The 20,454-nt window shown below is 38.5% G+C and overlaps 1 protein-coding gene across 5 annotated transcripts; it reads right to left on the bottom strand.

Annotated features, from left to right (window-relative positions):
* Window positions 1-2,034: 2,034 nt before the first annotated feature.
* On the bottom strand, window positions 2,035-7,249 carry LOC112184833 (probable LRR receptor-like serine/threonine-protein kinase At1g07650). 5 transcript variants are annotated; one of them, XM_040513378.1, is made up of 9 exons: window positions 7,099-7,247; window positions 6,191-6,929; window positions 5,284-5,371; window positions 4,256-4,373; window positions 3,762-3,880; window positions 3,412-3,622; window positions 3,075-3,315; window positions 2,745-2,895; window positions 2,035-2,433 (listed from the first exon to the last, which is right to left on the bottom strand). In XM_040513378.1, the coding sequence occupies exons 5-9, from the start codon at window positions 3,867-3,869 to the stop codon at window positions 2,125-2,127; spliced, it is 1,020 nt and encodes a 339-aa protein (XP_040369312.1). In that variant the 5' UTR covers window positions 3,870-3,880; window positions 4,256-4,373; window positions 5,284-5,371; window positions 6,191-6,929; window positions 7,099-7,247; the 3' UTR covers window positions 2,035-2,124. The 5 variants fall into 5 exon arrangements, with proteins under 5 accessions (XP_040369312.1, XP_024178835.1, XP_040369314.1 ...); XM_024323067.2 differs by having other exon boundaries at window positions 6,191-7,249; XM_040513380.1 differs by having other exon boundaries at window positions 5,288-5,371; window positions 6,191-7,249.
* Between the last annotated feature and the right edge of the window lie 13,205 nt (window positions 7,250-20,454).

The raw sequence follows: 20,454 nt of genomic DNA, 5'->3' as shown, positions 1-20,454 counted from the left end.
TATACTTGCCCGCAACAATATGGGTATATGATCAGAGTCACTGGGAGCAAGATGAATAACCTTCGCATATCCAAAGATATCAAACCAAGAAGGTGTGCAGACTGCACGACCTAGCCTCAACTTTGTCTCAAAATTCCACCACGTTGACTTGGTACCCTGAAACCCTAGGTCCAGTAGATCCCCGTGCCCCAAGGCCTCACGAAAGCCTCTCATTGGACATTTTGATCTGAGCGGACCATCAATCTTCTCACCACTATTTAAGATTTCATTAAAATCTCCTATTACCACCCCAAGGGAGGGAATCCAAATCAGCCAAATCCTTCAACAACTGCCACGACCTATCTCTTTCCACCGTCCTGGCATAGCCATAGAAACCTGTGAGTCTCCAAGACGGCATGCCTGGGCTACTAACTACTACTGCATCCATATGGTGAGCAGACGTTGTCCCCATCCTTATATTCACAACGTCATTCCAGAATAGCCCTAGGCCTCCAGATTGACCATCACTGAACACAGCCTCCGAGTTTACAAACCCTAATGCCCTGTGAAGCGCTTGGAAAACCCCTTGTGTGCTTATCTTTGTCTCACATAAGAAAATGATTTGAGGCCGATTCTGAGAAATCAAGTCTTTCAGAGCCCTAGTTGTGGTGTCATTGCATATGCCTCTGCAATTCCAACTCAAGATGTCCAAATCCATGGTCCATCGTAGCTTGCTTTCTAAAACTTAGAAAGTAACCCTAGTGCGAGAGCAACTAGGTCAAAGGTCTGAGATAAAAAAAAAAAAGTACTATGTTTTCATTTGTAATGTTGGCTCTTCTTTTGGCCTATTCAATTTGTTTTACACAAAACCAATTAGGAAATCAAAATGCAATATAAGGAATGAAACAGCGTCAAAAAGACTGGTCTTCATTCGTGCATGTCCCTCCCATAATGGTGAAAGCTGAAGGACCCATGCATTGTCCATAGAATAACAAAGTGCCGCGGCAAAAAAACAATAGGGTTCATTGCATAATATACAGAGAAATAGAGGATAAGTGGTGGCTCTGCGGCAGCTCGTACCGTGGTGGTGGCGTTGTTGCACCCAAAACACTACTCTGCTCACTAGCAAAGGGATCAGCAGCACCCTCTGACCACCACGTACTATTCTGCCATCCCACGTACTATTCTGCCTTGTCTCATTTTACCTCCCCAATTAAAATACCAAACTGCCCTTAAAGCGTAGTCATTCTACGATCACTATGCCAAAAAGGCCTTCAGACGACACTACTGTTCTGTCGTCTGAACGAACAAAAATGTGTCGTCTAGTACGGTGTCGTCTCTTGGGGGCATCAGACGACATAAGTGTTCTGTCGTCTGAAAAATCAGACGACATAAAAAACTAAAAATCTTGTGTTGTCTGATGAGTTTTGCATTTTGGGAACATTGTGATCTGTATCTTTAAAAGCATTCAAACAACCGTTTTGTATTGTCTGATAGACAAAACAACAACATAATTTTTTAAATGCTATTGTGTGAAGCATATTTGCAAGACTTATTTGTGTGGTCTGAATGCCCTTAAATAAGAAATATGAAGACTCGTATGTAGTGTCTTCTCTCATACAACAACAATTAAAGGTTGTGCTAATTTACTTTAAACGACAATTATCTGTGGTTGTAAAGTATTTCAGACTACAATTAAATGTCGGTCTAGGGTACATTCATACGACACTTAAGTGTTGTGTGAAAGGTCTTTTATTAGGTCTTTTATATTGTCTGTGATTAATTCCAACCACACTTATTTGTTGTTATTATACGCTTTAGCCAACACTTTCGTCTAACTTATGTTGTTGTTTTGCCATTTAGACTACAATTTTCTGTCGTCCCAATACCAAAAAGACAATAGACTTCTAATTGTTTTTTGTGTTGATTTTATTTAGCTGCAACCACACATTTTGGTGTGCTTTGTTGTAGCTTGCAATTTGAGATAACACATATTAGTAGTCTCCTGTTACAATTGGTATGTATGTATCTGAAAATTAAAATTGCCCATTCATAAAACCATAAAATACGCATCCAAAATCCTTCATTGAAATTTCACTAATCCACCATTGTCTCATGTACACAAACCTAATCATGAGCATCAGTTCAAATGTTCAATATAAACCTAATCCACCATTGTCTCATGTACACAAACCTAATCATGAGCATCAGTTCAAATGTACAAAAGCACAAAACAATGACAGGCATGTGTGATAATGACTTGTAACTCATATACATAATCAAATGTTCAATATAATGAAAGTGAGCTAAGATTTTAGGCCTTAGAGTTGGAGAGGCATTGGAGCATAAGAGAGCAACATTTAGCATCACCATTGTCTCCTCTGACGAATATTCTGAACCCAAGGCTGGATCAACCGACTCCAATAGACTCCCCCTCTCTTGCAGAACATAAGCCTGAAATAAAACAAATTGGAGATGGGAAAATATGGTGAAAAGGAAACTAAAATGAAGAGCTGACAAGAACTATATACATGCAAAGGTACATTTGGACAAACATACAATAGACTTATATATTTTATTGCTTCCCTAAGCTGAATTTAATGAAGCAGTACGTGACTGTTTTCCCTAAGAAAATTGATTTCAATATTCCTTTCACAAAAACATATTACAATATTTGAAGTTTGCAAGTTAAGGAATTGCTTGCGAAGAACCAGCGCTTAAAACTGAGGGAAGAAAATGAAACAAAATTCAAAGTGTGTAATTACCCAATCAAGAAGGTAGACGAATTCCTCCTTTGGCCTATAGTTTGTATTGCTCTTTCCGCTAACAATTTCTAGTGCCACAACTCCAAAGCTATAAACATCTGCTTTTGCAGTTAAGTAGCCACGCATGGCATACTCAGGAGCCATATAACCACTGCAGAGAAGGGCAAAGAAAATATTGTTTGGATCCTTGTAGTGATGAGGAATTGCATCATGGCATTTGAATTTCAGCTCACAGGTTATATCTCAGTAGCTTCACCCTAGTTTTCGTTGCAATAAAGATTGACTCTTCAATTCATAAGAAATCAAAGAGTTAATTGTGAATGAACTTACATGGTTCCAGCAATCCGAGTGCTAATGTGGGTGTTGCCATCCTCATTAAGCTTTGCCAAGCCAAAATCAGAGATTTTAGCATTGAAATTCTTATCAAGCAACACATTGCTCGTCTTGATATCGCGATGCACTATTCTTATTCTGGATTCTTCATGTAGATAGGCCAAACCTCTAGCAATACCTAGGCAAATGTTCTTCCTAGTAGGCCAGTCCAATTTCAATCTGCAAGTAGGGTCTCTCGCTGTATATGATCAGAAAAATTTCCCACTTGCCATCAGAAATACTATAGGTTAGAATGATAATGCAAATCCTAAACAGCTTAAAGTCCTGTTCTCACCGAAAAGAGCACGTGATACACAGTTATTCTCCATGTACTCGTAAATTAACAACATCTGGTTTCCTTCAACACAACATCCATACAGCTTCACAAGGTTTGGATGTTGCAAGGCAGAAATCATGCCTATCTCATTTATAAATTCTCGATTTCCTTGCTTTGATTTTGAGGAGAGCTGCTTCACTGCAATTACTGTGCCATCTGCTAAAAGACCCTAATAAAAAAATTAGAGTAGAGTTAGTCTCTGATATATTGTGGGATCTACACATGCACTCTCAATTGACTGCTAAACAGAAAAAAAAATTGTTCTACTCAGATGGAAGAAAAACATGATATAAGTTACAAAACATTACCTTGTAGACTGAACAAAAACCACCCTCCCCAAGTTTGTTTGCTGCATCAAAGTTTTTTGTCGCAGCTTTTATCTGTTTTAAAGTAAAAAATCCTGTTTGCAAATCCATTTCTCTGAGCTCTGCTTCGATGTCAATTAAGATAAAGTATTAAGAATTATCTCTTGTTCATAAAGACAACAGTTGAACTATTCAGACATTGTGGACATTGTGGACTTAATATTTAAGAGTTGTACCAGGGCATATAGGTGTTTCAATTTTTATCATAGAAATTTAGACAAAAGAACCAACTAATATTGGTAATCATAAACTTCTACAAGTGCCAATAGATACACTGGACAAAATTTACCTGATCTCCTTGGCCATTTATCACAGAAACACACACACACATATATATGGATAGGTCGATGCACTACCCTAAATAGATTGAAAATTTTAGTCTACAAGCTTAAAAATATATAGCAGCAAAAACCAGGAATATGCAAGCTTCAAATTACCTGAAATCTGCAGGAGAAAAACGAACTAGGAACACTTGGAAACAAAGCCATAGGCCAACAATATAACTATAAATTGCGATTCCAGCCACACCTTAACTATTCAGCCACACAAAGATTCCTGTAACAGAATCAACTAACAGAGGTCACACTTTAGATTCCATAATTGATGCTGTACTTGGATCTACAATCCCATACTTAACAGCAACTACAAAATCCACTCTATGTAAACTGTTAGTATAATATTATTGGCAATTCCAAAACACAAAACTATAATCATGTGAAGCCCAAGAAGAATTGTTTAATCATGATGATTAACTAATTAAATGCAAGTATGGTTCCTATGGTGGTCTTGCTGTCAAGACATAAGATAAGACTACGGTGGTCTTGCATGGATTATTAAAGTATGGGTTCTGTTTTCCAAAGCAATAAAACGAAAAGAGAAGAGAATGTGGGAGACATGCTTTTTAAGCATGAACAACCTTTCTATTACAAAACAAGGAAAAGCAATTGCATTCTATTTTTTTCTCCTTCATGGAGAACTATAGCTGTCCATACACAAAAGGTAGAAGAGGACAACAACGGGTTCCATCTTCTCATGATGAAAAGCTTGCTGTCAAAGAAGTAAGGTCAAGCAACTGTATCAAATTTCAACCTCGTCTTGCTGTCGACTCGATTAAACCACTATGAACTAACATATATTGGCAGGAGTAAACCCCAAAAGAAAAAAAAAACTAAATCTCTTAAACGAAGTTACAGAGAGAGCTCTTAGCTCTTTCGATCATTGATATTTCTCAAGTGTCTTCTCCATGCTGAAATGAGATTAAGTAACCACCATGAAAATGACAAACAACAGAGAGCAATGAACAAATACTAGAAAGAACATATAATAAACAGGTGGAGATACAACTTGTTTTAATACAATGATGCTTCACATCTGTAAATGCCTAACTAAATTAGTTCAAATCCAACACCAGGTAAATGCTAAACTATGAAAGACAACTAGAGGTGTAGATCTATGCCACACTTACTTACAAAACTGGTTTTCTTTGTTCGGGATTTTGAGAGGAAGCAGATGTCCATTTCTTGAGCTGTGTAATCAACAACAATCCACAAGCCCTGCATCCAAATTAAACAAATGCACAGATTAAACCAATCCATAAGCCCTGCACCCAAATTAAGCCAAAATAGCAACCAAAAAAAAAATATGAATTGAACTGTGAAGCATAATAAGAATGAACTTACTATATAAATTTTATTATCTTGGCATTGATATGCAGAAAGAGAATGAAAAATAGGAAGGAGATGGAGTTTGAACAATTGCGGATTGGGTCATGAGAAGAAAATTAGGGAAATCGAGAGTAGGAGAGGGGAGAGTGTAATTGCTATCTGTTTATCACTTTATTGATTTGGTTCAATCACACACACGATCAGCTCCAGTAATTTCCAACCAAAAATAAATTAATTCTAAACAAACAAACAAAACAAAAAGCGGATTGATTCAAGTAAAGGCCAATAGCTACATTAACTAAGGTCACTTAAACTTCATTCAATCACAAAACTAACACACAAGGCTTTCAAATATTCATATATCAAATCGATATCTACTTGAGTATAGACCCAATCAACAGTCCTATGAAGCTGAAAAACCTGCCAATTTCCCAGTATTATTAGATAACCTGAACCCCACACTTTTTCATGACCCTAGAACATTTGTTATCAAACCAAACAAACAAACATGATCAAAATCTGCACCCAGTAAACAATATAAGATTTAGGCTTCCAGATTCCCTTTTGAACTTGTACTAGAACTGGATTTACTTGTACCTTCCAGAACTGAATGGGTTGAACTGATACTTGTACCTTCAATAGACATACTCAATTGCAACCTAGAAAGAAGATAATTCTCAAACAGAAGAACACACATACTCAGTATACCTTCAATGTATACCTTTTGGGGAAAGAAATCCTGAGCTGAAGAACCGAAGGAGTAAAGAAATCCCAGAAGCTGCACCCGAAAACCAATCCAACACCCACAAATTTCGCAGCGACGATGGTTAGACGGACCAAAATATGCACATATCCACTCAAAATCTCAATTTAAAGAAGAACAAACACCAAAAAAGAACCAAACTCTATCAATTTGATCAATCACCGAACCAACTAATTTGGAGGAGTGAACGTTATCAAACCAACTAATTTGAGGGTGAGAGCGATGGTGAGTCAGAGGGAGGCCGAGAGCGATGGTGATTGAGGGTGAGAGCGATGGTGAGTCGGAGGGAGGCTGAGAGCGATAGTGATTGAGGGTGAGAGCGATGGTGAGTCGGAGGGTCGGAGGGAGGCCGAAAGCGATGGTGATTGAGAAATATGATACCATATGAATACAAATCGATGTTCTACAAACCCAGCATGAGTTTTCTCCTCAACCCAATTCCCAGAAGTCGCCGAGTCCCGGCCAGGACCGACGGAAACAACACACCGCTCTTGGAATCAACGACGGAGGCCGGAGTGTCGTTAAGGGACAGCGAGCCCTAAAGTGGCAGCGAACGATTGGTGAAGAAGAAGTTGAGTGCATTCTGGAGAAATGGGTGTCTTGGGTTCATGGGGTTAGTGTGCGAGATGGCAGCGGCTCTGCAGCCTTCGTCACCTCCTTCTCCAACAACTCCTTCCCAAATCCCTATATCGAATTTACAGTCACACACACACAACAAAATTTTGAATCACTGGAATTAAAGGGAAGGAGAGAAAGAGATGAGACTGTCAGCTCTGATAAATTTCCCAAATCTTCTGTTTTGGAAAAAGCACAATGAAAAAGCCATAGACAGATCAAAAGGAGAGAAAATTACCCATCCGTGGTGAGTGAATTTTTTTTTGCTTAGAGCTAAAGAATCTAAGCTCCATAATTTGTTTTGTTCGATGAGGAAGAGATGGCAGATGAGAGCAAAGAAAGAAGGAGAGGGACTGAGGGAGAGGGAAAGGAGGCCGCGAGTGTGAAAAGTTTAACTTTTGGCCCAAAAAAAAGGCGCCTTTGTGTCAAAATAAATTGGAAAATTTTAAAACCCACACTCAGAAATGTTGTCTGAATGTCACGAATTCTAGTCAACTAGGGCGTGGCTATTTGAGAGGGAAAATACTCAATCAACTTGTGGCATGGATATCCCTCCAAAATCACCACCTTCTACAACTACACAAATGTGTTATCTGAATGCTCACCATTTATCCAAATTTGAGATAGGAAATCACTACCTTCTACAACTACACAAATGTGTTGTCTGAATGCTCACCATTTATCTAAATTTGAGATAGAAAATCACCACCTTCTACAACTACACAAATGTGTTGTCTGAATGCTCACCATTTTTCCAAAATAAACCAGTATGGTTTTAGTGTATATTCAGACGACACAAAAAAAAATTATGTCGTCTGAAAAACTCAGACGACATAAAACAAAACTTATGTCGTCTGATGCGTGTCGTCTGAAGGCCTTTTTGGCATAGTGGATGCTGCCATTGCCACCTTGTCTCCATTGTAATGGATGAAGCCCTAATCCATATAATGAACTCATTTGATTCCTACCCACCTGGACTAGCAAAAAGAGACATTTAATTGCACCCCTTGTTTTTTTTGGCCAGTAGAAACAAATAACAAAAGAATCAGAGGGCCGAAGTCCCAGAAAGCTACCTTCTCACGACGGAGGAGGCGGAGCACCATCATAGAAGCGGATTTGATTCCCCTTTGACCTCATGTTTTAGGATTTTGGATTTTTTTTTATACGATATAAGGCAATAAAACTCACCAACAAACAATAAACACACAAACACATCCATTAATATTTTCTCTAATTAACAGCAGGGAATTAATGTTTTTTTGGTTTTCTTTTCTTTCTGGTCATTTGGTTGTTGGGTTCGGAGCGGAATAACGATGACAGAGGAAGAAAATCAGTTTGGGTTGGGGTAAAACAGCTCTTAGGTGTGAGATTTTTACCGCGTTATTGGAGGATAAAAGTCATAAAACTGAGTTTAGAGAGAGAGAGAGAGAGAGAGAGACTGGGGAGATTACAGAGAACATAGAGAGATTAGAGAATGACGGCAAAATTTACTGTGAGAAGGACGAGGACGAAGACAAAGACAAAGACGAGGATGAGTCTACCAGAGTACCAGACTGGAGAGAGAATGAGCGATGAGGGAATTTTCGAGGAAGTTACCCATGCATGCGAGGAAATAAAGGACTGAACCGGGTTCATACCCACTAAACCGATTTGGCAATATATGAAAAAAAAAGAAGAAGAAGGAAATATTTCATCGAAAATGACCAAACACATTGTAACCAAAAAAATTTCGTGCAGAGGCTATTATGTCAGCAGTAGTGTCCGAGCAACACATTGTTTTCAATAGAATTCCAACTTGAAATTTTTTTTTAATATAATGCATGTATTATAATTAATTATGCCCCTACAGAGTTTTAAAATCATTCCCCATGATTAGAGAAACAGCTTAAAATAAAGGAGAGATGAAATAGTACAAAGGAGCAAAGTCACTTAACCTTATATTTGTGAGTGATCATGTTCATGAATGAAGCACACCTACAACAGTGATCACTTCATACATGACGACCTATTTATCTCGCAATCCAAGCTAACTTGTTTAATTCTGATCACAGTTGTGAATTAATACAGTAACTTGTCTAAAGTATTTCAGGGCATAAGTCGGCAACCTCTACTGGGTCACCTCATCATGTCCAACGCTGCAAGTGAATGATCATTGATTAACCAAAATTTTTATAATTAAGATAGGCAAATCACAAGTTGCGGCTTAACTACAAGACTCATAATTAAGAAGTCTATGACTCTTTCGTGATTTCAAACCATATCTTGAACCCCAATCGTCAAGAGAACGTTATATTTGTTAGTTGCCCTATCAATATTATTCGTTTTGCAACACACTAAAATGTTTATGGAATCAAAATAAGATTGATTTCTTATTCAAATTTCATATGGACTAAGTTTTAATTTCTCATTTTTGATCAGTTTTCCAAAAGTGATTTTTGGTTTCAAAAAATTGAATTTTTTTCCCCTTTCTAAAGCCATAATGATTTGGTAACAACAAGAGACACAATAAACCATGAAAGACTTAATAATGAATTTCTTTTTATTTTTTAGTAACACCTTCCCAAGTTCCATACTTATATTGTGGATGTATGTGACGTGCATGCATGTTTGATACATCATTGCAACGTTATTATTTTTTCCAACCCAACAATGATTGAATCATGTCCATACCAAAACGTGCCCGTTCAAACAAACACTGTACAGATTCCCATTCATGAATCGTGATCATGCGGATAACCCCACAGCAAAACCGTAGCAAAATTCGCAGCGAGGCGGTTATTAGACCAAATTGATGAAAATACCTTGTCCCTTGTAGAATCGCTGTAAATCTCTATGTAACTAGGATTCTTATTTATTTAGGTTATCCTGTAATTATAGGAAGGATTGTTTTCTATTAGAGTTAGACTACTCATTTATACTTGTATATATTTGTGGGATGAATAGTATCATAACATTACAACCCTAAATCGAAGTACTCTTTTCTACTTGGTATCAGAGCAGGTTCAATCCTTTGAACTTGCCCTGCATCCTTTGAATCCTGAAACCCAAAGCACACGACAAACCACTTCGTACCATCACCATTAAAATCAAACCATCCCTGAATTTCAAACCACCATTTTTTTTAAACCCTAGAAAAACCAATCCTGAAAAAATCTCAAATTCCTCCATGGCCGGACTTGTAATTGAAGGCGAACAGTCAAGTCTCGAGAAGGCAATGGTGCCATCCTCACAAATCATCCATCACCACTACACCACCCAACAAGACAACTCTGCTTTCCCCACAAGTGTTGTCTTAAATGAATCCAACTACACCATATAGGCTCATCTTATGCGAATGCACATTAGAGCACGAGGGAAGGTTGGTTTTCTGACCGGAGTAAAGGCTGAACCCGCCATGAATTCTACTGAGTATGAAGATTAGGCCACAGAAATGAAAAGGTAAAAAGTTGGCTCATTGACTCCATGGAATCCTCTCTTATGAACTGGTATATTCGTCTTCCTACTACAAAAGATATTTGGGAAGCTGTAGAGAAAACTTTTTATGATGATTATGATGAAACCCGAATCTTTGAGTTGAACAAAAAGTGTTTTGAAGCAAAGCAGAATGGACGGCCCATTCCGACCTACTACAATGAGTTAGTGGCAATGTTCCAGGAGATTGATCAAAGGGTGGCCTTTCAGAATGATAATGTTGCAGCTATAATTCAAGAAACTTCAGCGATGTCCCGGATGCGTGTTCACATGTTTTTTAGTGCACTTGACCTAGAGTATGATAAGGTGCTTGGAGAAATCCTGCACAAGGAGCCTAAATTCTCCTTGGAGCAGAGCTATGCTTACATTCGCAAGGTGCAATCAGAGAAACAAGCTATGGGGCATTCGGTACCTACCGAATCTTCTGTTATGGTAGTTCAACGTAAACCGGGTCCTCCTCCAGGCTTCTCAGGTCTTTCTCCACACCGTCCTCAAGGTAAACCAAACCCATATGCAAACAAAAAATGCGTAATCTATGGGGAATTAGGTCATAGCAAGGAGCGGTGCTATGAAGTGATTGGTTACCCTGATTTGTGGGACTTCACCAAGAAACTGCGAAAAAATCTGGGCAAGGTGGCCATTGCACTACAGAGGAAGAACATCTAGACAATGCCTCCGCTAATGTAGCGCAGTCAGGTATGAAGGGTAAGGTTACTTTGAATAATATATGGATATTTGATAAAGGTGCATCTGATCATATGACCAATGACCCTAATCTTGTGAAAAACCTTAGACATTCCTCTCAAAATGTTGTCTCTACTGCTGATGGTACTCCAACTCCGGTCACTGGAGAAGGTTCTATTGCTTTATCTGATACCTTAACCCTTGAATCTGTCATAGTTGTTCCATCACTAGCTTATAATCTCCTATCTGTTGGTCAAATTATTTTAGCTCTTGCATGTATTGTGACCGTCTATCTATCTTTATGTGTGTTTCAAGACATGCTGACTCGGCGGATTCTTGGTTATGGTGTTAGAAGGGGAAATTATACTATCTTGATCTGACAGAGACTGGAGAGAACCAGAAGCATCTTTTGGGGCACGCTAATCAGATTAATGGGGTAGAGAATGCAAAGGAAGTTGTATGGTTATGGCATCGCCGTTTAGGTCATCTATCTTTTAGTTATCTTAAGAAGCTGCAACCTCATTTGTTTTCGGTTGTCAGTGATTTGGATTTCCATTGTGACATTTATGAACTAGCCAAGAACCACCGTATTTCATATTCACCAAGTCTTAATAAAAGCCATGTTCCTTTTATGAAATTCACTTTAATGTCTAGGGTCCTGTAAAAATTCCTTATCTTTTCTGGAGCTCGATATTATGTAACATTTATTGATCATTGCACTCGCATGACATGGGTGTCATTACTGAAGAATAAGAGTGAAGTATTTTGGGATGTTTACCGAAATTCACAAAATGGTGGCAACTCAGTATCAACAATCCATCAGAGTGTTTCAATCTGACAATGGTGGAGAGTTTGTGAATGGCCTTATGATTGAGTTTTGCCGGTCACATGGGATTCGTCATCAAACCTCCAATTCTTATACTCCTCAACAGAATGGTTTGGCAGAACAGAAGAACAGGCAGTTACTGGAAGTTGTTCGGGGTTCATTTTTTGGCATGAATGTACCTCGGTCCTATTGGGGAGAAGCAGTGAAATCAGCAGTATATCTCATCAACCGTTCTCCTTCATGGGTAATTGAGTTTCAGAATCCTCATCAAAAGCTTCATACCACTACACCAATTTCGGAATCAGACAACACATATCAGACGACAACAAATATTTTAACTGTCGTCTGAACTAATCAAACGACAGCAAGAAATATTTTATCGTCTAAGTTTTTGAATCCAACAACAGTTTTTTCTTGGTTCTTGTGCAATAGCATTTCAGACAATGGTTGATTTTTTTTATGTTGTCTGAATGAGTTAATTCAAACAACAGTTATTATGTGATGTTGTCCAAGGTTGATTAACACAATGGTGGATAAAAGATGTTGTCTGATTGTTTTTAATCACACAACAGTTATTACTTCTCTGTTGTGCAATTACTATTAATACAATGGTTGAAAAAGATGTTGTCTGATTGTTTTTAATCACACAACAGTTTTTAGTTGTCTGTTGTGCCACTCTCTTTCAGACAATGTACTTAAATTAATGTTGTCTGAGTTTTAGGGTTTGCTTGCCCGCCCTTGTTATACTTAGCCAAATTTTTAATTTTTCACTATTTCCCCCTATTCGACAAAATTTGACTTTGATGTCGACTACTATTTAAAGAAACTTATAACCCTAGAAACCCAACACTATCTCTCTTCTCCTCGGCCGCACACCAAATTCTCTCTTTTCTCTCTCTTCCACTTCTTTCTGCCATCGCCGGCGACCGGTAAGGGTTCAACTCGACAACTCGTAGTAAGGGATGAGATAGATTCGGGGTTGAGAGATTCTAAGTTAAGAGATTCTGGGAAAAATTTCAGTTGGGAGCCATGTACTAGCGGTTAGACCGATACCATTGTTCATTGGAGATCTGAATACATAGATTCGGTCGGGTGGTAAGATTCATGTAATGAACCCACTCAGCCAAGGTTTTCTTATTTCCAATTCTGGCTTTCTGATGCTTTGGTCTGTATTTATATCCCAGTTAATTTGATTGAAATTTGGTTTTGTTATGATTGGATTTGCATGTCAGATCTGAAATTCAAAATTGTTGAAAACAAAAATCAGGTTGCTTTGATTCCCTGTTAAGTGGTATAGTTCCTTCGAAGCACCTCTTTTTTTTTCTCTTTCCATTCTCTGTTTGGTTTGGGTTTTGTTCTTTCATAAATCAACTTGTAAATGCAGCTATCAACCTATATCCTACAAATGTCAATCATCTTCTTCTCCGTCAACGTAATAAACTCTGGTCCCATTTGGTCGTTTCCATTTTCCTCTTCCTCGGTTTCGTCAATTTTTCCGATATATACACACACACACAAACACACAGACACACACACACATCAAGATAATTTACTCGTACCAGGTACCAACCATCTCTAATATCATCAAAACAGATTCTTGATTCATTTTGCATTGGATTCTGGGCCTTTTAGTAACTGAGGTTTGTTCTTATTCTTTCTTGACTTTGATTTGAATGTGATTGAACATTGAAAGGAGAGATCTTTCAATGTTCCTTTTTAAAAGCAAATATTGTTTGGGATTCCTTAAAAATAGTTCTGTTATTAATAATTTTCTTTGTGAATTATGATTATGATGCATGAGGTTGATGAACATGTTTATCTGAGATGTATTAGCTTGTTGTTTCCCCTAGCAATGTATAAGTTTGTGGGTTGTTAGGAAAGTGAATGATTAACATTCATCTAATGTGGGATCTGACTTAGACATTTGAAAGGATAAAAATCATTGAGAGAGAAATGTTATTCCCCAAAGCTTTGATCGACATTTCTTTGTTCTCATTTGTATAATCATTGTACTTTTGTCATTTATGATTGTTCAGAATGGCTACTGCTGTGTTTCACCAATCCATTGGAACTCACCAGTTCCATGGTCATCTTTATAACTCTGGCAAGGTGAATAATTGTGGAACGAAAATAACTTGTTCACTGACTGTGTTGATGTGCCACTAAGCAAGAAGGTGTAGAAGAGGAATCAAAGCTGGCAAGAGAATCGGCAACATACCTGTCGACATGATCTATACATCTGAACAGATGACTGCCATGCCTTCCATGACACAACATTTTCGTAAGAAGGTAATTTTAGGGAAACAAAATTGTTTGCGTCATAAGATACCACACTATGTAGCTATTTGGAGGCATTGTGATGGTCGTAACTTGAAACTGATGTGGATACATGATCAAATTGGTTTTATACCATTGGTCATCTGTACAGTAGTTAGCTGGTGCAGATAAAAAATCTGTATTAAAGGGGAAAGGAAAATGCAAAAGATATCTATTAACTCAAACTCCCGGTTTTCCTAGTGTATTAATGTTTGAACTCTTATTAAGTCTGTTACTTCGTCAGTTTGTTATAGCTGAAATACCTTTTTGGTTAGATCACCTATTTCACCCTTATTCTCTGTTGTACATAACCAATGTGTTGGTGCAGGCACACGTTATTCAAAGGGGTTCAGTACAACCATTAATTAAGATGCTCTAGTCGCTTGATTCACAGGTCAGGGAGATGTTGCCTTTTGCAATTGGGAGGTTGGCACAGGTTATTATCTGTCTCGTTATTATGTGCTTCGATGCAGGTTCATCATGATATTCCTATATAACTTTTGTAAAAGTTGTTGTAATGCTAGGGAAGCTCTCTTGCTGTTCCTGGACGAACTCAGATTTTTTTGTTTTATCTGCTTTAACAGATGAAATGCAATGATGACTTGTTTTCTTTTTGTTGAAGTACATAGCACAAATTGATAAGCATTTTACAATCAAGGGCTTTTGCGTTATTTTTTTTTTATATATGATTTCCCAGTTTATCAGTCCCGAGTGTAAGTAAACTATTTCATTGACTTGTGTCAATCTGCTTTTTATAAGAGCTTTAGTATTTGATCATGATGCTCTCAATACCTTGACAGTTTATTAATTGCATCTACTTTTCTTTCCTTGCAGTGATTTTGCTTACAACTATCTTAGTGGTACGATACTAGAGGAATGGGCTTCAAGCTTGCAGTGATTTTGCTTACAACCATCTTGGGAGATCAAGCAAATTGTATTCTTTTTTATTATCACGTAGAGATCATGAAACTTGAAAGCTTGTTAAGCTAATGAAATAGATATAGGCACTTAGGCAAGCTTAATTCCTGTGTAAATGTTAGGATGAATATTGTTGATGGAATAAAATGGTTTTTAGAATCAAGGATATGTTGTTCAATTGTACAGAATGTATATCTTCTTTTCTATCTCAGACAATTCAATACCAATAGCAAACCATTGTCTAACAAACGAACATAAAGAAAAAAGAAAGAAAAAATTGTTGTCTGAAGTAATGACACACAATAGCTTTAATAGTTTTCCTGTTGTTTTGTTCAAAGTCAGTCAATAGTATTCAATTACATTGCTGATCTACAAGCTTCATTCAGACAACAGTTTTTGTACAAATCAATGTTCTCTAAATATTCATTACACGTCAACATTCTTCCAGGGTCTGCCAACTGAAATTACTTTGCACAAGTGTTCCGGTACCAATTGCTGTTGTTCTTCTTGGTATTCATACAACAGACGGTGTAGTAGCTGCTGTTGTAGTAAGCTTAATTTGTCAGACGACAGTTTTGTGGCATTGTCTGATTCATGTATCAGACGGTATTGAGATAGATAACAGCAGCGCCTATTATCATACGACAGTGAAAAACTGTCGTCTGATTGAAAAATTGGTGTAGTGTACACTTTTGACCATCCCATCTATGCCTAATTTGGAGCCCCGAGTGTTTGGGTACACAGCTTATGTTCATGTACCAAAGCCACACTGGGGGCAAACTTGATCCCCGTGCAAAGAAGTGTATTTCTATGGGTTATGCTGAGTTTCAGAAGGGCTACAGAAGTTATGAACCGCTCACCAACACACTAGATATATCTCTTGATGTCTCATTCCGTGAATCTGAGCCATATTTCTCATGGGGAGTTTCTCAGTCTTCCTTTCAGGGTGAGAGAGGTTGTGAAGGGAATCCTTGTCCTATTGTTGATTTTGATGTCTTTGAAGACTTGGAAAATTTGGAGGAACGATTTGAAGGAAGAGATTCTGAAACAGCCAAAAACGATCGATCTTTTCCTGAGGCAGAAGTAGACGACGCAAACGATCGATCATTTGAAGCGAACGATCGATCACTTCAATAGGAAGAAACAGAGGACTGTAAGGACATGCTTGGCACGCGAACCAATTATTGGAAACATAAATAGCAGTGTTGCTCTTCACTCTCTCACACTCCCTCTCGCTCATTCCCAGCTCCTTCCTCGCTCTCACCCCCAACCCAGCAGACGATACTCTTCGTCTTCCTTCACTCTCACTCAGAAAATCTAGACGGTACGACTCTCCTAACTCTAGCTCAGCATTATGCTATTATTTTTTTTCATGTTCTTCTGCTGCTGGCATACAACTAAATTTCTCTGTTTGTTGTGTTTCTGTGGTTAGATTTTCTAGATTTTGTGCTGCTGTTCATCTTTTACATTTGGAGCATGGTGTATATATGGTATGCTTAAGATGGATATGAAGTGTTTTATATGAGATTTTACTCGGTTAAAGAAAAATAATTTACATTCTTAGCTTTATACATTTGGAAAATGATTAAATACTGGTTATTCCCTATACTTATAGGGTTTCATCGTTTCAGTCCATGACCTTCTAATTTCACCTAAAAAGTCTCTGAACTCTCAATTTCCTCCCAATTCATCCATGCCATTCAAATTCTCAGTTAAATTGCTGACGTGGCAGCCATTTTATGCCAAAATGTCTATTTTACCTTCACTTCAAAAAAATTCTCTTTTTTTTTCCCCCTCTTTACCTCCTCTTCTCCTTCCAGCTCTCTCTCTTCCTTCACAAACGCCAACGCCACCCACCACTTCCACCATCTGCAAGAGAAAAGTAAAAACAAGCTGAACTCACGTCTATAACTTAATCGCAACCAAACCAGTAAATGAAGCAACAATCATCTCAAATCTATAAAATGTAATATTATATCCCAATCACAAATCCAATGTGACATCCCGAACCCGAATTCACCGGTTTAACTAGTCACTTGGACGGTGAACGATCTTTACTTTCACTTTTACTATCATTTTAGTGCTTTTAGTGGCCCTAAAAGTTGGCTTTTTGTTCAGGTCAAAATTTGAGAAAATGTTCTTTATGAAAGTTGTAGAGGATGTTAAACCGAGTCTGTGGACATGTGGTACGTAAAAATCGGAGTTTGTATGCAAAAGTTATAAGAGAAAAAGGTAAACTTACTGTTCATGGTAGAAATTTGTATAAATAATGAAAATTTACTGTGGTAGGTTTCCAAATCCGGAAACCTCTCCCCCGATCTCTCCCCTTTCCTCTTCGGGCGATTCATTCTCCCCTTCGATTCGCCGTTGTCCGGCCATTAACCAGTGGGCAACCTGCCACCATGTGATTGCCTCTTCCTCCTCTTGACGCTCGTGCCCTTGAGTTTCAACGATTTGGCCGAAAAACCCCGAATCGAAGCAAGGAAACTCACGGGGGCAGTTTGAGCTTTTCCGGCGATTCAGCCATTTCCGGCCGTCTCCGGCCACCAAACCGGCGTCGAAGGTTCGGTTTTTGCCAAGGATCATTTTGCCCCTAGCCTTGAGCCACGATTTGCAGTGTGGAGGTCGAATCGACGATTTCAAATCCTAGGGTCCTTGGGTTTTTCTGGAAAAACTTCACTGGCCAATTTCGATCACTTATAGGTAAAATTGGAACTTGTTGTAGTTGTGAAAAATGCTTGGATTGTTGAGTAGGTGGTGCTGCCAAAATTTGGTGACCATCGGAGGTGGTGGCTACCGATGCGTGGGCCCCACACGCTGCCAATGTGGATGGCGCGTGGAGGCGCTTAGGGCTGGTTTTTAATTCCAGTTTTAGCCCAATTAAATCTTATAAATGTTGTGGAGCTTATATGTGAAGTTTGGTGGAAATTCAAGGAGTTTTGTATCCATTGTGTAATTCCGAAGTTTAGGTGGTCGATCATTGAATTACGAGAATCCGGCCGTCGGATTTCTCTCGGTTCTACCCTAGAACCTTTAAACTAATGAGTTAGTATTAAGGGTGAAGTTGAATTAAATTGGAAAAGAAATTGGAAGTTTGATTTAGGAGAATAAGATATTAGAATCGTATTTAATTGCCGAATCGATATTCACAAATTATAATTGTGTACAGCGCGATATACCGAGATTGTACTCGTATGCGTGATCGCCTAAATTGTACTGTGAGTGGACATTTATTTTAAATTAAATGTGCATGCTGTATATTATTATTTTCCGATTGAGGTTTAATTTATTATTTGAATTATTGAGTGTTATGATTTTATGAGCTTGATTTCTTGAGATTTAGTATGCTCTATGAGTTACGGGATTATTAGTGGACTTCCTTCCCGAGGGCTTTCAATAGATTTTCAAGCTATTTATTTATGAGTTTTTGAGTTGGGAAATGATTTTTCGGAAAGTGATTGATTAAGAAAATATTGTGAGAATTAATGATTTCGAATATCGATTTATATGGTGATTTACGAGTATGAATGTTTTAGCAAATATTTGAGCATGATCGAATTATCGAGATTTCTTGAGTTTTGAGCTCCGCACTTATCAGCTTTGAAGTTTTATTGAGATTTCTTTCCGAAAGCATTTATTGATTTACCAAGGATTTATGCTTTTGAGGATTTATTGAGATATTGATTTTTGAATTATCGAGATATTCTTAAGTTATGCTTTCGGTGAATTATTGATGACTTATTGGATTAATAACGAGTTTCCTTCCGAAAGCAATTATTTTAAGGAGGCTGATTCCAGTTTATTGAGGAGGCAACTAAGTCAGCGCATGCATGCATTACCTAGTCGGCAGTCCCTTCCAGATGACATGAGGTAGTCAGTTGGCAGTCCCTTCTAACTACCTGTGGCTAGTTGGCAGTCTCCTCTACCCACCGCCTCCTAAATCCGGTTGGCAGTCCCTTCCGATGCGTCACCTGGTTGGCAGTCACTTCCAGATGACATGTGGTAGTCAGTTAACAGTCCCTTCTAACTACCTGTGGCTAGTTGGCAGTCCTTTCTACCCACCGCCTCCTATTCCGGTTGGCAGTCTCTTCCGATGCGTCATCTGGGTGGCAGTCCCCGGAAAATTTATCGAGCATAATCGAGATCGTTCTATAATTATTTATTGACGATCTCGAAAATTATTACGGGTGCTCGGAAATATTTTCCAGAACTTTTCACAAGGAGAAATTATTGATTTAAAGGTTTGATAATAAAAGACACGAGACAACGAGCTCGTGAGAATTTTCGGGGAATTTTCCGGATACCCGAGCTAATTTATACGAATTTTGGAAGTTTTGGGATTATAAATAATTATTTAGGGGAAATGGAATTATCTTGTTCAATCTGATCCATTCATTTACCCACCGCTTAATCTGGACCGTCCAAGATTTATTAAGGGGGACTATGTATAGACCTTCCATCAGACCAACGCATCAGATTGTTCCAGAAGCATCAAGCTCCCTCTGACCCGCGACGCGACCTGAAGACCCGAGAACAAGACCCGGTCGGAACTCCTCCGTTCGACCATATCTCGTGGCGGACCACCGGCGTTCGCTTCGTCTCGACGACGCCGACGTGCCTCTGGCCACGGATCATCCATGCACGGACTGTGGAGAAAGATTCGAAGCTTGAAAGGTTTGAACTTTCTGGGGATGCTTCTGCAATTTCCGGTGATCTTCGGGGCTGTGTGAGGTAGGAAAACTAACCCTCTCCTTACGCTCTACGTGCTGGTATAAGTGGTTCTGGAATTCGATTAAGTTTTGATGAATTTGTGTTCTGGGTGATTTCGGGTATCGACGGACCGCCGTCCATGGCGGCGATTCCAGGCTTCTGGTTTCGTTTCTAGCGTTTTGGAAAACCAGTTGAGGTCCGGGGAAGCTTGGCTCCTTGAATTGGTGTTCGGTGATGCACTGCACTTCAAACTGAAGGGAGAAATTGGGTGGGCTCTGCCTGACGATTACTAAGCTAGGTAGCTGCACGTATAGGCATGCTCAAGATGGCCTCTGTTAACGATTCTTTGATTCTCAAAGGTAAATTTGGAATTCCGAAACAGAATCGTTCTCCTGTCAAATTCTGGTTGTGAATTTGGTTTTGTGAATGGTGATTGGAAGCTTGAAGTTGTGTGGTTGATTATTCTGGATATGCAGATAATTGATTCCATTGAAATATGATTCATTATGGTTGATATTGATTGAACAAGCTGAATAATTATAATGCTGAAACGCAATTGTGATCTTGAATTGAGTATATGGGACATGTGAAAATGGTAAAAAAATGGCTTGATTTAATGATGGGTGTCCATAGCAAATTCGAGCGGAATTACTATGAGGTGTGATTATT

Source organism: Rosa chinensis, chromosome 2 (assembly GCF_002994745.2).
Source record: "Rosa chinensis cultivar Old Blush chromosome 2, RchiOBHm-V2, whole genome shotgun sequence".
Classification (NCBI taxonomy): Eukaryota; Viridiplantae; Streptophyta; class Magnoliopsida; order Rosales; family Rosaceae; genus Rosa; species Rosa chinensis.
This window is presented reverse-complemented; position numbering and strand designations above follow the sequence as displayed.